This window comes from Akebia trifoliata, chromosome 8, assembly GCF_017979445.1.
Source record: "Akebia trifoliata isolate Shusen 1 chromosome 8, ASM1797944v1, whole genome shotgun sequence".
Lineage (NCBI taxonomy): Eukaryota > Viridiplantae > Streptophyta > Magnoliopsida > Ranunculales > Lardizabalaceae > Akebia > Akebia trifoliata.
The window spans coordinates 49,920,845-49,935,468 of record NC_141382.1 but is presented as its reverse complement, the minus strand read 5'-3'; the positions used below and the strand labels follow the sequence as shown (position 1 = coordinate 49,935,468).

Sequence of the window (14,624 nt, the reverse complement as noted above, 5' to 3'; positions counted from 1 at the left end):
TAAATAAATAAAAATGAGCCTTATTGATGATTTCTAGCTACTGGGGCGAATGCATTTTCCATCATGAATCATTGCCGTGCCTAAAAACATTAGGGCTTCAAATACAATTGCCTACTCTGGTGACCTAAAATAACCTATCAGAACAATTTTTGGTAAGGTAATTTGACACAAGGTTGGGCTAAATATTGATGATCAGCGGACCCAAAAAAAAGGCACCATATAGAAATATTCTCCATCACCAGGTATTTGCGACAAGCACCTCAGGTTTCCTTATGCACCAATAGAGAGTTATGTTACTCAAAACAGCTTTTTCCAGGCTATAAACATACACAAAAACATCAAATAAGTTACACTACACAGTATTATAAGAGGCGATCATGACATGTTACCAGTCCTTGAGCAGCTCACCAGCAACATCCTTGTAACTGACCTTTTTCTTCACTGGTTTTGCGTCTCTATCTATTTGTCGTTCCTCATCTTTAGTAACAGATTTTGCAGTTTCAGCTTTCTTCAGTCCGAGACTGGGTATCATGTCTAGTAACATAGCCTGAAGTGGATCAACCATTACTTCCAGCTTTTCCACTGAATCTCTTTTTTCTCCCCCTTCAGGGTTGTGCACTTTAGCTGATCCATTGGACTTTTCATTGTCTTGAATATCATTTCCACCATCCAATTGAATCACATGAGCTTTATCTGACCATTCAGATGCTTTGCTTCCTTGAGATATACTAAAAAGATTCTGCCCTTCCTCCTCTTCGATTCCTTCAATTTCCTTCCCTACCATTCCAGGAATTCCATGGAAGCCTTCACTTGATTTGAAGTCTTCCTTGTATGATGTGTCATCTGAGGAATCGCTGTTTTCTAATTCATTATCATTTATTTTAGCAGGCCTGTTTCCCATCCTTGCCCGTGTTCTTCCTCTCTTTGTGTTCGTGCGGGTAGGAGGCCTGCCTCTTTTTCGTTTTCCATCTTTGTTGGATGATACTGAGATTCTCTGGTTTTCTACAACAGCTCTGCCTCTACTCCGATTTCTACCCTTTTCAGGAGAAACTGAGATGTTCTTGGTTTCTATGTTGTCCAAGCTACAAGGGGCTTCTACGTCGGGTTCGCTGGAAAGTGAAACACAGTATACAAATTGAGAGAAAATACCGACTGATGAGCATGTCCACATAAACATCTTCGTACAGGAGCATATGCGTACTTACCTTTGTCCAGTATTTGATTCTCCTAAGTTATTGGGCTTCAAGTTATATGCCTCCTCTTTTAACTTGTCTTCCTTCTCCATGGAATCCTCCAACCATTGGTACCCTACAACGTGCAACTTTTTGCCGAATAGAAGATGTCTCTCTGATGCTGAGAAACTGAACAAAGCAAAGTGAAAAATATAACTACAACACCAACTCCATGATATGGCTACTTCAATAGGAAAATATCAGATACAAGAATTGAAAAAACTCCAGAAACATCACCCGCTATGCAACTTCAACACATTTGCCAGGCACAGACATTGTTAGATGGGCCGATCCAACAATTGGTTGCACATCTTTTTTTTTTTTTGATAATTATAAATTTCATTAACAAAAAAGAAAGTGAATACAACGGTCAGTCGAGATGACCAACTAATACAAAGCACAAAATCTATCGCACAAAGAGTCCCATCTAAAAACGAACTCCTCAAAGAAAACCCTTTACATTCAGGGCATAACTTACACAAAAAACACATCAGACCCCAAAACATTCAACATAGTATCCCAAGTAGAAGAAACAATCTTTTCTACAATTCTCTTGTTCCTTTCCAACCAAAGCCCCCAGGTAGTTACAAAAGGAAGCAACCTCCAAAGGATTAACTTTCTCCCGAAAACAGGGAAGAGTCCCAACTTTAAATTAAAGATAACAGCAACTTGGATTGGACATTACCCAAAGTCCATTCCGATCCAAGGATCCTAATTCATACAATGAATGGAACTCTTTTTGGGAAAATTGCACACATTTTTACCAACCCAAAAGAAACTCATCAGGCAGTAGTGATGATGGACAAATTGGTGGGCCGTGGATCATTCAAAGGTGTTCCAGCAATTGGATATCCAGATCAATGATCATGTCCATCGACAGTGGATACAAAGGCAAAGCACCACCATCCTTAATGGTGCAACACAATTATTATTATTATTTTTTTAAAATACGTTTAACTTTTTATTCAAACATCAAAACAAAACCATGAATAAGTAATACACAAACCTTTTGAGTACAGTATCAAAATCTACATTTGATCCTGGTTCCGACAAAACTACCAAATGAGTAGCACATGAAAGCTCGTTGCTGATTTCACCACTGTGCATAAGAACTTCGAGCCTCATCCTCCTCAGTGCAAGCTCCAGTAATACTTGCCAATCAGTACTTCTTCAGGCATCAGTTAAATTATATTAGTGCAATTAAAGGAGGGGTGGGGGGAACTACAATGAAAGTCTGGTTTCCGAGAAAAACATGTGAGAGAGAAAAGACCAGGAACTTACATGAAGTGCACCGAATAGAAGAAAATGCTGCAATCCTGAAACCGAGACCATTTCTCCTTCGGACAGTACTTCCTCTTATAATAATCAATACTTCTGGGATCTTCTGATCTGTCCATGTTTTTAAAGAGCTGAAAGAAAACAATTGAGTGGATATTTCATTTTTAATTATTGAACTTTCTCTAGGCATGCATATGAGGTAAGAAAATGACACAAAACCTAACGAAACAAGAATAAACTTTAAATATAATATTACAATTGTCCATGCATCAAATTGTGGACGGCAAGGATTTGGACCTACATGACAACATCAAATCTTGGGAATCCGAGTTTCTTCTTTGGTGTGCTTGAATTTGGTAGATTAAACAAGTTATGCAATTTTAATTAAGTGACAGAAGAACTCAGGATCAGACGAGATACCAACCCAGGATCAGGATGAAAGAAAGGCAGAAAATGACATAAATTTAGAAAGAAAATATTTATAGACAAAAGCATTTGTAGAGGCAAAATAGGTTTCATGTTGTTGGCCGCCTTCCCCCATTACCCAGCCTCTAAAAATGAGAGAGGAAGGCCGAAAATGACTTGGATTGGTGCAATAAGAAAATATTTGATGACAAAAGCCTTGTAAGAAGATATATGTCTATGATTAGATATAATGGTAAAATTCAAGTTGCCGGTCCCAATATTCGGATAAAGTGTAGATGGTGATGTGACATTCTACAGATACGCACCTGTTTCATGTCCGTTAGATCAAGATCCCAATAATAAGAGTCAGAGAACTCATCAATTTCTTCTTGTAATTTGTTCTTCGACGAGTCCCCTAGAAAGAGGAAGTATCTTCAAGAAAAGAAAATAGAGTAGGGTGTGAAGATACTAATAATAGATCACCAGAAATAATAAAGCAGATAATTAAGTAAAACTTACTTTGGCTGTAAATGCAGGAGACGCTTTTGCGAGCAACAATCCAAGACCCAAGAGTAATGAATAATATCACCACGACGCTTTGCTGCCTCATATTTGATCCCTTCCAGATTTCTCCTCATTATGAAAAAGAGAAAGGAAAAAAGAAAAAAAAAAGAGAAAATTCTAACATTTTTGTGTGTGCATATAAAGTACATGCTAATAAGAAAAGAATGTACCTTTTCTTTCGGCCGCAATACAATGCGAAACTGAATCATTCAAATTCATTGAGAATGCTCCCCCATTCTCAACCACCAGTTTGTGGAAGAAATCTAAAGAATGGGTAGGAGGCACATTGATGAAGTCTATCCAAGTCAAGGGAAGAAGAACAAGTACATCAAACGGGCTTTGATTATATGAAGCTGTTAATTTCCATTTGAATATAAAATTATTTAAATAAAAGCATTCGACTTGCCAACTTGGAAGGATTAAAGAGAACAGGCAACCACCAACAGACAGAAAAGAAATGAGTTATGAGGCATCCTTGAATCGGGATAAAATGATGGATCTACATACAGAAGTACATCGATTGATGGACAGAGAGAAAATAGGGCAAGGGATCTTAGGAAAAGTTGAAGTACATCAATTTGATGGTTAAAATTTTTACCCATATGAGTCAACTTTTTCACCAAGAAGATCTCCTTGAAGGACATGCTATCATACGTCCATACAAAGCCAAAGTCATCCTCCCATCCTGGCCCAAGTATTTAACCTTTAATAAAAAAAAGTTTGACACCATATATAACTGCAATCATAGTAATATTGAAATATTCAGGAGGAGATAGTAAATTTGTTAACATTTAGATTATAGGTAACGAGCCAAAGGATACAAAACATAGTGTTTGCAAATATGAAGGTTGCTTCCTTTACTCCAGAGACATCGGTCTGAATGAAATGCGAAGGAACAACAGAAATATTCTTATCCCCCTTCCTTGAGGGTTTTTTTCTTTTTTGTTTATTATCTTGCAAAACGCCATAATTCGTTCCCCTCTGTGTGGTGCCATTGCTTGAATGCACCAAGTCCACAAATGCTGAAATTTAGGAGGGAAAGAAGGTAAAATTAAATCAAAATGAAATTTCCAAAAGGTCAACAATTAAGAGGGCTTCTCTCCTGGATTCCGCATGCCTTACGATCACATAAGTGTCACTTAACAAGTCGACTTTTCCAAAAAGAAAAAAGAAAAAGAATCAGCAGCCATAATCTAAGATGTTTGGTCACTTTGAGCCAGGGAAGAGAAGCATCAGAAGTTTAACTGAAAATGAAAGTGTCCTTACATTGCACATCAAGGCATTCATGCCAAGGCTTGTCATACCTCACCCGATCAATGCGGGGAAATCTCAAACTATATGGTGCAGCAAATACCTGTAAGAAAGTAAGGTAACCCAATTTAACCACACAACAGTCAAAAACAAATACGGTAGGATACCATTCCAATTTGCATAGATATCAGGAAGAAATCTTATTAAATTTTATTTTCTTGGGAGCATATAATAAAATATAAATCAAGTATCGCATAGTTGCTTTACTATACCTCCGACTTGATTGTTCGGATGTCACTAGTTATGGACAGTATGATTGACCTACAAAAGGAATAAAAAAAAGAGCTTAATTATATAAATGCATCTGCCTTGCATTTTTCACAGGATGAAAGACAACGATGGTTTGCTAACTTTTCAGGGCTCTCAATCCAAACATCAGGCCTCTCCTTTGAATTATGTGTTACTTGTAAAAGCTTGGTGTATTCTTCAGATACTCATTTTTCCTGTCAAATGCACATTGTATGATCAAATACATACATCCATACATGTATATATGTGGAGGGAGACCAAAAGAAAATAAAATCATGCACAAAGCAGATGCAACATAATTAAAGTGTAGAAAAATGCAGTACAAATATGACACAATCATGCAGTTAGCAGATGCTCCACTGTGAAGAATAAATATCAAGTACCTGAAATAGGGCTTCAATTTTGTAATGAGGGTGTCAAGCTCATCATCAGAAAGGCCTGTACCCACTCTACAAAATGAAATAAACCTGTGGAGGGCCGGCGGGGGGGTGGTAATCAGTATAACCCATGGACGTATATGTGTAAAATGAAGTAGCCAGAAACGAAAAATAACGAAAAATCGGCTTCATTAGTATTTCAAGGTGGCCTGAATATGATCAAAATTGTAACACCAACACAAGCATAACACTTCAACCTTCGCTGCCATACGTTTGAGCACAAGCAAAAAAAATCAAGTAAACTTGAAACACACATTTTTAGGGCAAAAATTGCAAATTTTATGTTCTTTTCATACCACTTATCTTTATATAAGCCCTTATCATAACTAAATTGCCTAGTATTAATGAGGAATGAACCAACCCAACTTGAGTTGGCTCGGGATGAACATTTCATGCCCGAAGTCAGACTGGGTGTGGGTTGGTATTTGTAAAGTTTGAGTTGGGCTCGGGTTGACCTAACCGGCCTGAGTTGCAGCCCCATTATACAAGGTTGACCAAGTACATTAGGTTAGTTTCTAGCAATGATGTTAAAACATATTCAAGCAGCTCTACTCCAAAGATATGGGATACTTTTTTTTTCCGAAAGTTCATCGGGGGAGATATGGGATACTTGTTATTTAGCTTGACTGATTAAGTTGAAGGCCTAAGTTGACACTCTTGAAGAGAAGTACCGATTGGATTCTTAAGAGCAAAAAGCTGCTCCCCTATAAAACGTGCAAGTTTGATTGAAATGAGTTACCGTCTGGGGTAGGTGTTGGGGGCTGAACACTCTGCAAGGCCAACCAGAAACTGAGCTACCTGAAATTGGTCAAAAGATCAATTTCATAAATTAGTTTTAGATTGAATTAACAAAATAACCAGGAGAAAAGAAAAGAAAAAAACAAACGTGTTTGGGAGCAAAATAGGAAACTCACTTCCCCTCCACGACGTCCAGAGCCATGGTATCCACCTATTAACAAGCAATCAAAGGCAAAATAACACAGATATTGAATTTAAGTACATAGATAGGAAATAGAAAATAACAAACATAAGCAAACCTATAATCAGAACATCCAGATCAGAGCCAGCACGTATGTAATCGGGCTTCAACTTTAGCCACTTTCCACTCCGATCACTAGGTTCCCATTTAGAACCAAGGTCTTTCAATACAATTCCTTCATCTCTAAAAGATGTTAATGAATTCATCCATAAGAAAGAAATCGAGAAACGAACCAAAAACTTAATCAAAATTTAAAGTTCGCTGGAGGAATGCAAACAACAAAAAGCAGAGCATGTCCGGTAAGTGGTAAGTGATACCTATCATGTACAATAAAAGGACAAGGAAATCAGAATGAGGACTCCGAGATGACATGATGAGTTCTTTACACTTAGCATAACTAATGTCTTTGGAAAAATAAAATACACAACATGAAACGCATGGTTTTGAAAATTGACATGTCATACAACATACGTCAATTGCAGCCCATCCCTATAATAAACAGCACGTGTTTATGTATGAGTGCAACATGTTGGATAAATTTTTTGAGAAGTTTTGTAAAATTTCTACATATTATGGACATCATCACTCGCAATGCCTAATTTTAGGTTTATGAACAAATTACAACCACGGTTTAAATTTCAAGTACCAGTACAAACTGAGCCTTTGCACTGAAAATGACTTGATCACAAAAATGGGGTTGAATAATAGTGACGAGTAATTCTAAATGAACACCAGGAATACACCTGGCTAGTGTCTCTCACATACACAAGCCTGGTCTACAAGAAAAACCCATAAGTAACTAAGCAAGTGCACCCAGTACTCTATTGCATAACCTTCAAAGCACCTGATTGCCGAGTCCCAAGCCTCTACTTACATATTTTGACTTGATGTCCAAGTTGAGTACAAAAAGAGAGGAGTTGGGATAATTATAAATTACTCTACAATAACAACAAATCAGTTATACCAAATTACTTAGATATAAAGATTTGAGGACCAAAACTGACAGAAAGAAAAAACTGCATTTTATTTACTGAATAAATTGAAATTGAAAATCAATATGGAAGTCTCTAACCTATTCTCAATCGTTGCTTTGAAGAATCTTTCAACGTCTTCCACATTATATGCAATAAGTGACCAACACGGTTCCCCTATAAGAACATTACAAGTAAGAAACGAAATATAAAGCACAAGTCCAACTGATATCTAATATAGAAAATATCTTTGGTGCACAAGCATGTAATGCTAATATTCAATAAGAGAAAAATTAAAAAAATAGATTAAAATCTCCAGAACTAAGATTGTCATGGTATATAAATATGGCCATGCATGTGTATTTCTTAATGGGTGAATATATGCTTACCAAAGCAACCATATACATATAGCACTAGTACAATATATGAATGCTCGAGCCTGATTGAAATACCACATAAAATAGACTGGCTTCACAGCAACCACTAAGAAAGTTTAAATTGAAAGAATAAATAGGAACACCCTTCACTGCAAATAATACTTTTCATGCAAAACCATTCAGAAATATTCGAAACAAATACTTAAACACAGACCAGTCTACAACTATCCTAAAAATCTCAATATGCCGGGCAAAACTCCCAATAGAAAGCAGCATTGCAAGAACAAGGAAAATTGTTCTTGAAATAACCATCAAAACAATCAGACAACCCTTTGAGCTAATTCAGACGTTCACCATAGATGATAAAGTGGAAATTTCAAGAATGCAATGGTATTTTAGTTAATACCTAAAAACAATTAGTAAAGAATGAACCTATCCTGTTATCTTTACCTGGAGCACGATGAGCATTAAGACCACCATTGGGCACTAAAATTTCCAAGCAACCCTTCAAAGGCTTTACAACTTTGCGGAGAAGCTCATGTCGTTCCTTCAAGCTCTGATGGATAACACTAGTGTCTCCAACATAAAGAATATCAAATGCAACATCTAACCACATCCATGTCATGGTTAACATAATTACTTCCAGATGTAGATTTTGGGAAAATAAGGAATGTCTCAAAGGATACAACACAACTGCATCAGAAGAAACATAATTAGGATGTATTTAATAATATATTCTGCAACAAAAACATAATCCGACAAATATACTGCAATGGACCTGTCGATCACTGTCCAATCCCTCTTTTGCAGCCTTTGCTGTAAAATGGGGAAAAAAAATTAAGGCTGGTAGAAATTGACACAGTAAACAGAAGCATGTGCAAGCAACATAATCAAACAGTCTGCAGACCTATCTCTTGATTTGATCCGAACTCCGCAAAACGATTGCTAGATGTATCCCAGACCAACATTTCACCATCAAGGATACACCTGTGTAACATTATAACAAGCATAACAAATTAGTAAGTAATGCATATAGTGCTTTAGTAATTATTAGTATGATGAAATATCTCACATGCTAACAACCACTCTGGAACAATCAATACAACCATTGTCAACTTCAATAGAACTTTCTTTACACAGTATCTACTCAATGTATATTAATAAGCTTCAACAAAAAGTATTAAATGCTAGGTGAAAGAAAATTAATTGTCTACAAATGTGTGTAGAACACACATCTCTACAAGCACTTTCAAGATAAAAGTGATTTCTCCTCAAATTATGCTGTAATAGAAAGAAGAGGAAATATGCTGGAATAAGCCACGATTTAAACCAGCATAGTCTTCCATGCAAGATAATCCCAAATCTTGTCTGTATCACACCAAAGATAGAAAACATATATGAAAGGTGAAATTTTCCTAGGTGTGTATATGGATTTAAGGGCATAATAGTACAAAACCAACCTAGTCTTCCTTGCAAGATAATCCCAAATCTTGTCTGCATCACACCAAAGATAGAAAACATATACGAAAGGTGAAAATTTCCTTGGCATGCATATGGATTTAAGGGCATAATAGTACAATTTATCTTAGAGGCATCTCTTAGAAAAACTAATTAACCTTGGACATTATTACCAACCAAACTGCACTAGTAAAGGTTAAGTGACATATGATACTACCAGCAGGTAACCAAAATAGGAACAAAAGATCAGTGGCACAATGTAACACATCTCCAGAAAATTTAATGGAAAAGCTTACCTATCAACCAGGATGTTTTGTATAATAATGTTTGACATTGCATGTCCATATTCAGGATGATTGAGGAAATTCCTACATAAATGAATTAAGTCATGTACCAGAGTTATCTAAAGCAAACATTTATCCAATTTATGAGGAAAAAAGAAGTAATTATAGATAATGGAACTAATAAGATGAAACAGTAAACGATGACCACCTATTGTGACTTTTATATGGCTAAATTTCAATAGGAACTGGATTGCATCTCCAGAACATGGAACAGAAAGAAATCCATGTCAAACAATTAGGGTATATTTAAAAACTTAGGGAGGCCTTTCATGGAAAAATGAACATGTTGTTGTGTGGTTTTCCTAAATTAAACGTGTATTGTAATTACAAGTTGAAGGAAGAAGAACCTGACTTGGAGCTAAAAACCTAAGTTATTTTACAATTCAAAGTAATTAAAAAAAATAAAAAAATGCAAGTGTAACAACTATTAAGGAAAGGAGAAAGGACAATATTCCAAGTAGAACCACCATAAGGAAAGATTATCATAAGGAAAGATTATCGCTGTCTAATAAAAATGCAACTACCTTGAGAAAAAGTGTATCTCAGTTCCATTCTTATGAATTTGTATGCGGTCACCATCAAATTTGCACTCGACAACCGCTTCTTTTCCATGAAGCTAGATAATTAGAAAAAGTGAACGCATCAGAAAGACTCAATTCAGCCACAATTAATTGAATAATCATATATTTGGAAAAATGAAATTGATTAAAATATCAAGTTATTTAAAAACAAAAGGAAAAACAAAGAACAAATATTGTCATACAAAGCAAAGAATCAATTGGCCAACCAAATAAAAAGAAGCTGATGTTGCTTACAAAAAAGACTAAAATTTACATGACTAGAAAAAACTTGGTAAATTCGGACCTTTTTCCATGCAGCAGTAGCATCACCAATTCTTAGAGCTAGTTGAGGCCGTACTGCCTTTCCAACTTCAATGTCCTGCTTAGAAGATGCGAAAAAACTATCAATAAGGCGCTATACTAAAACCGCAAAAGTTGAGAGATCAAATGCATGCTGTTTGTGTTTGGTAGCATGTACATACCTGGCGTTTGTGCCGTTGACTTCGGTCCTTTAGCTTTTCACAAACTAATTTTAAATCACAAGTGACATTAAACAAGTCTTCGGCATCCGGATGAAATTCATGGAAAATGCTCTTTTCACTGACTCCTAGCTTCAGATCTACAAGAAAACTGAATCAATGTGCAAGCCCAGCAGTACACAAGATGTATCATTGCCACATGGTGTTAAGAAACAATACCTTTAAGAATAATCATGATGATCCACTTCATTTCTTGTGCATTTGTTTTCTTGATGAGATCAGAAAGAACAGAAGTCTTTTCCGCCCTATTGTCAAAGATGTCAAATCAAGGAAGAGAAGGAACACAAAACGACAAGGCTAACCGCACATTTGTAAAATTCAATCAAAGCTGACAGTTGTGTGCAATGTTCAGAAAAGAACATTGAAGCAAGTTTTCATATTTGACGGACAGATCAATTAAATATACCCTCTTGATGTATATCCATAAACCTTACACTAAAGCAGGATGGAGGTCTTTGGTTTCATTAAACCTATGGCTGAATTTTTGAAGGACCATTCTTTTCTCACTAATTTTAAAGGACGGTTTGCCTTCAACTTGGCACATGATTTACCATCTAATAAAAAAATTATTACCCAAATATTAAATCACCAGAGAAGCCTGTAAATGCATCATTGGGAAAAGGGCTTGGTGACCATTTAGATCAACTTAACTAATTGAACATGTTGGATCATCCAAGTCTCTAGTGACAATTGGGAATTAAGTAAGCATAAATTATTATTTAAATCTTTAGCAACTGTCTTTGCAGAATCCAATATTCCCATTAACCCAAATATGTTGTGCAAACACCATATCAGGCAGAAATTGATGCTCTTTTTCCAAATGAATCTTAATTTATTCAAATAATTTACTTATGCATGTCTTTACTAATGAGAGAAGGCGGAGTAGAAGTGGTTCGACACCAAAATTTGGATATCACAAATGCCCCCACTTTTACATTTATACTTAATATAACCAGGGTCATTTTTGTCAAAAACTAAGAAAATTGCAATCCCACGGCCATGGTGAGTTTCCAAAATTACAAAAATATTCTTTTTTAATATGTAATCTTCAAAAACCCTTTAACTAATATTTTAAATAACAAATAAGCCCTTCTGATAAATTTGCGTTTGCACATGCCACCTTCTAGTGATTATTAATTTACACTAATTCATCAAAGCATTATTTATATATTGTGTACTTGAATGAAGTATATATATCTCAATATTGAGTCCCCGGGGAAAGCATGCCAAAGCTAGCATGGGCCCATTGTTAAAGAGAAAGGGTATTTTTGTAACAAGTAGTCTTTTTGTAATGAGTAAAAGTCCTTTTTGAGTATTGTAATTTTTCAAACAAGACCATATTGAGAATAGATTCCATTTCTCCCCATACATGTTTAGAGAGTACAATGCCTCTCATTTTATTTAGAAACTAACATGGTATCAAAGCAAACAAATTTAAGGGAAAGTCTTCATGTCCACTTTCGTTAACTCAATATCTACGTTGAATCTCATTTGATCCATAAGATATTCAATGAGAAAGAAACCGAATGAACATAGTGCAAATGGGTTACCTATTTTCGCTCGAAGCCAAGCGATCGAGCGAGTCATTTAACTCTTTGATAGTTAGTCCACCAGAAGTCATGCCTTGCCTTCGTTGTAGTACCTGGTTCACAATCAACAATGGAATCCATGATTAAGTGATTAAAAACAATTACTCCAAGCTATGATTCTAGTAAACAACATATTATCTACACATTCAATTAAAATATTAAAAAATCCCAAAATTTTATTTATTTTTAAATGCAGCAACTAACCTCAGCAGAGACGAGACCGAAATTTCCAGCATTGGCGCCGGTCTTCGCACCGCCTTTGCGCCAATTGATGAGGCGAAGAGCATCCTCGGACTCCCTCGACATACCTAGGGCATCAATGAGGCAAGTGGCTAGTACGGACTCCTTCAATCCGTAAGTCCCTCTCTCTCTATCCAGAGAGGGAAGAATCAATCTGATTGCACTGAAGTAATCGTCTCCTGATTTACAGAAATTGTCTAGAAATTTACGGAATTTAGATCGCTTTTTTGCTGAAGATTTGCTTCGTTGAATCCAGTTGAACAAGCTGCAAAGAACGCTGAATTTCACTGTGCGAATATACATTTTTCCACTCTCTCTCTCTCTCTCTCTCTCTCTCGATTTCTAAATCTTAAATAAACCGAAAACCCGCCACAAACATCCGAGCAAATGACACGAACTCACGAAGCGTACCGCGTAAGCTGGAACGAGAGTTGTGTGGGCCCTCGTGTAACGGCCACATCATCTGTCACCTAGAGTTAGGTGTAAGCTCGCCCCGGAGCAACCCGGGAGCACTCATGTAACAGTATGTAAGGCTCGTTATGAAGCCATGTCAGCCCCCGTACCAGGGCATATCTGTTAGCTTAGGGTACGTGTCAGCCCCGTGCCAGCCCACACTTGTTAGCTTAGTGGCATTTTCATAATAAGGGAGTATGACCGGCCTCTACTTTTGATGTTTCATTCTGGAAACCTAGTAAAGACTTAGCATACACTTTGTAAGAAGGGTGTCAGTACTATCCCAATCCCCGGCCTACACCCACGTTGTTGAAGCCCTTGAAGCCCAGTTCCGTGGAAGTCCCGCGTGTCATAGGATCATCATTTGCTTGTAACGCATCTATTTGCTTTTGTAACGCGTTGCACCGTGTAATCAATATTATATCAACAAAGTTGCCTCCGGACTTTATCTCGTGTTGCCTCGTTTACTTGTTTGCTAGCTACGTGTGTGTGGTGTATGATCATTTTACAGGTTTGCAAGTGGATTTGACCCCCTTGCGCCGCACGACCCCGCTTCGAAAGAATAAGGCCGTGACACCTCGGCCCCATAAACAAATCTTACTGGGCCTCTACGGAATTTTTTTTTTATGGATTTCTTATTTAGAGCTGTTTTATTCTAATACCTTGGAAAAAATACCGGAATCCAATGGAATGCTTAAATCTTAGCATTGAAAATCTTCGATCAAGCGAATTTTTAATGTATAATCCACGGGAGGTGAGCCCATGGGCCTTTAAGTGGGGTATTTTGGGTTAGTGACATAAGCTTTTTATGTAGGATAATGTTGAAGTAACATTAAAATGTACATCCATTTTGACATTCATTCGAGTGAAAAGCATGTATGGTTATGTGTGCACCACCACATCCGAATGTCAGAATTGATATTCATTTCAATGGTACTCCAGCACGACTCTTTAATGTTGTTCTAAGAGGTCAGGTGACTCGCCCCTGCTAGTTGGCCTACGGGACTCGGAACCCCCAACACAAAAAACAAAAAAAAAAACAAAAAAAAAGTACCCGAGATGGGAAAAATGAAACGAAAGCATTTGAACTCTTAGTAGGAGAGTGAGAGTTTCCTTCCGTGTATTTGTGTAGGTGTTCATTGTTATTTTCATTTTGTCCTAACATGCTTGAAATCTTAGAATGTTGTCTATACCTGCCATAATTAGATACTTATGAGATGTAGTGCACTCCAAAAGTATTTTGCACACTAGACATGTCCTCCAAAGTGTTTTGGGGGAAGTTAATAGATAAACTTTCTTCTCTATCTTCGTAGCCTCAAACTTCAATATCCTCCAATTAGCTTCATTATAGTGTTGTTAGGCCGACTTTAAACCTCAACATCCATACAATAGTTTCGCTACAATGTTACTAAATTTTAATGAGTTAGGTTAGCCTAACTAACTTTGTAAAATTTAAAATCTTATTATAGGTCATGAGCTCACATCTTGGCATCCACAAATATGATTCAATGCGACAATCTTGTAACGAATAAAATTATAAAAACTCTAGAAAAAAATATTATTTTTATTATTAAATTTTAATTTAAAATGGTGGGAGTTCATTAATCGTCCATCTTCAACACTTCACATGAAGTTCGA

At 36.6% G+C, this 14,624-nt stretch overlaps 1 protein-coding gene across 1 annotated transcript; it reads right to left on the bottom strand.

Moving 5' to 3' along the window:
* Nucleotides 1–245: 245 nt before the first annotated feature.
* Nucleotides 246–12,925, bottom strand: ATLIG4 (DNA ligase IV). The gene is given in 28 exon segments (XM_086449262.1): nt 246–1,109; nt 1,206–1,361; nt 2,239–2,400; nt 2,514–2,641; nt 3,242–3,347; nt 3,435–3,534; nt 3,650–3,775; nt 4,301–4,501; nt 4,746–4,833; nt 5,003–5,051; nt 5,142–5,205; nt 5,208–5,233; nt 5,423–5,506; nt 6,216–6,274; nt 6,391–6,425; nt 6,514–6,638; nt 7,528–7,603; nt 8,254–8,409; nt 8,490–8,496; nt 8,582–8,619; nt 8,711–8,790; nt 9,558–9,629; nt 10,130–10,221; nt 10,470–10,544; nt 10,648–10,784; nt 10,864–10,949; nt 12,255–12,346; nt 12,498–12,925. Coding segments are annotated over 28 exon segments (3,483 nt in total). The 5' UTR covers nt 12,837–12,925; the 3' UTR covers nt 246–385.
* Nucleotides 12,926–14,624: the final 1,699 nt, after the last annotated feature.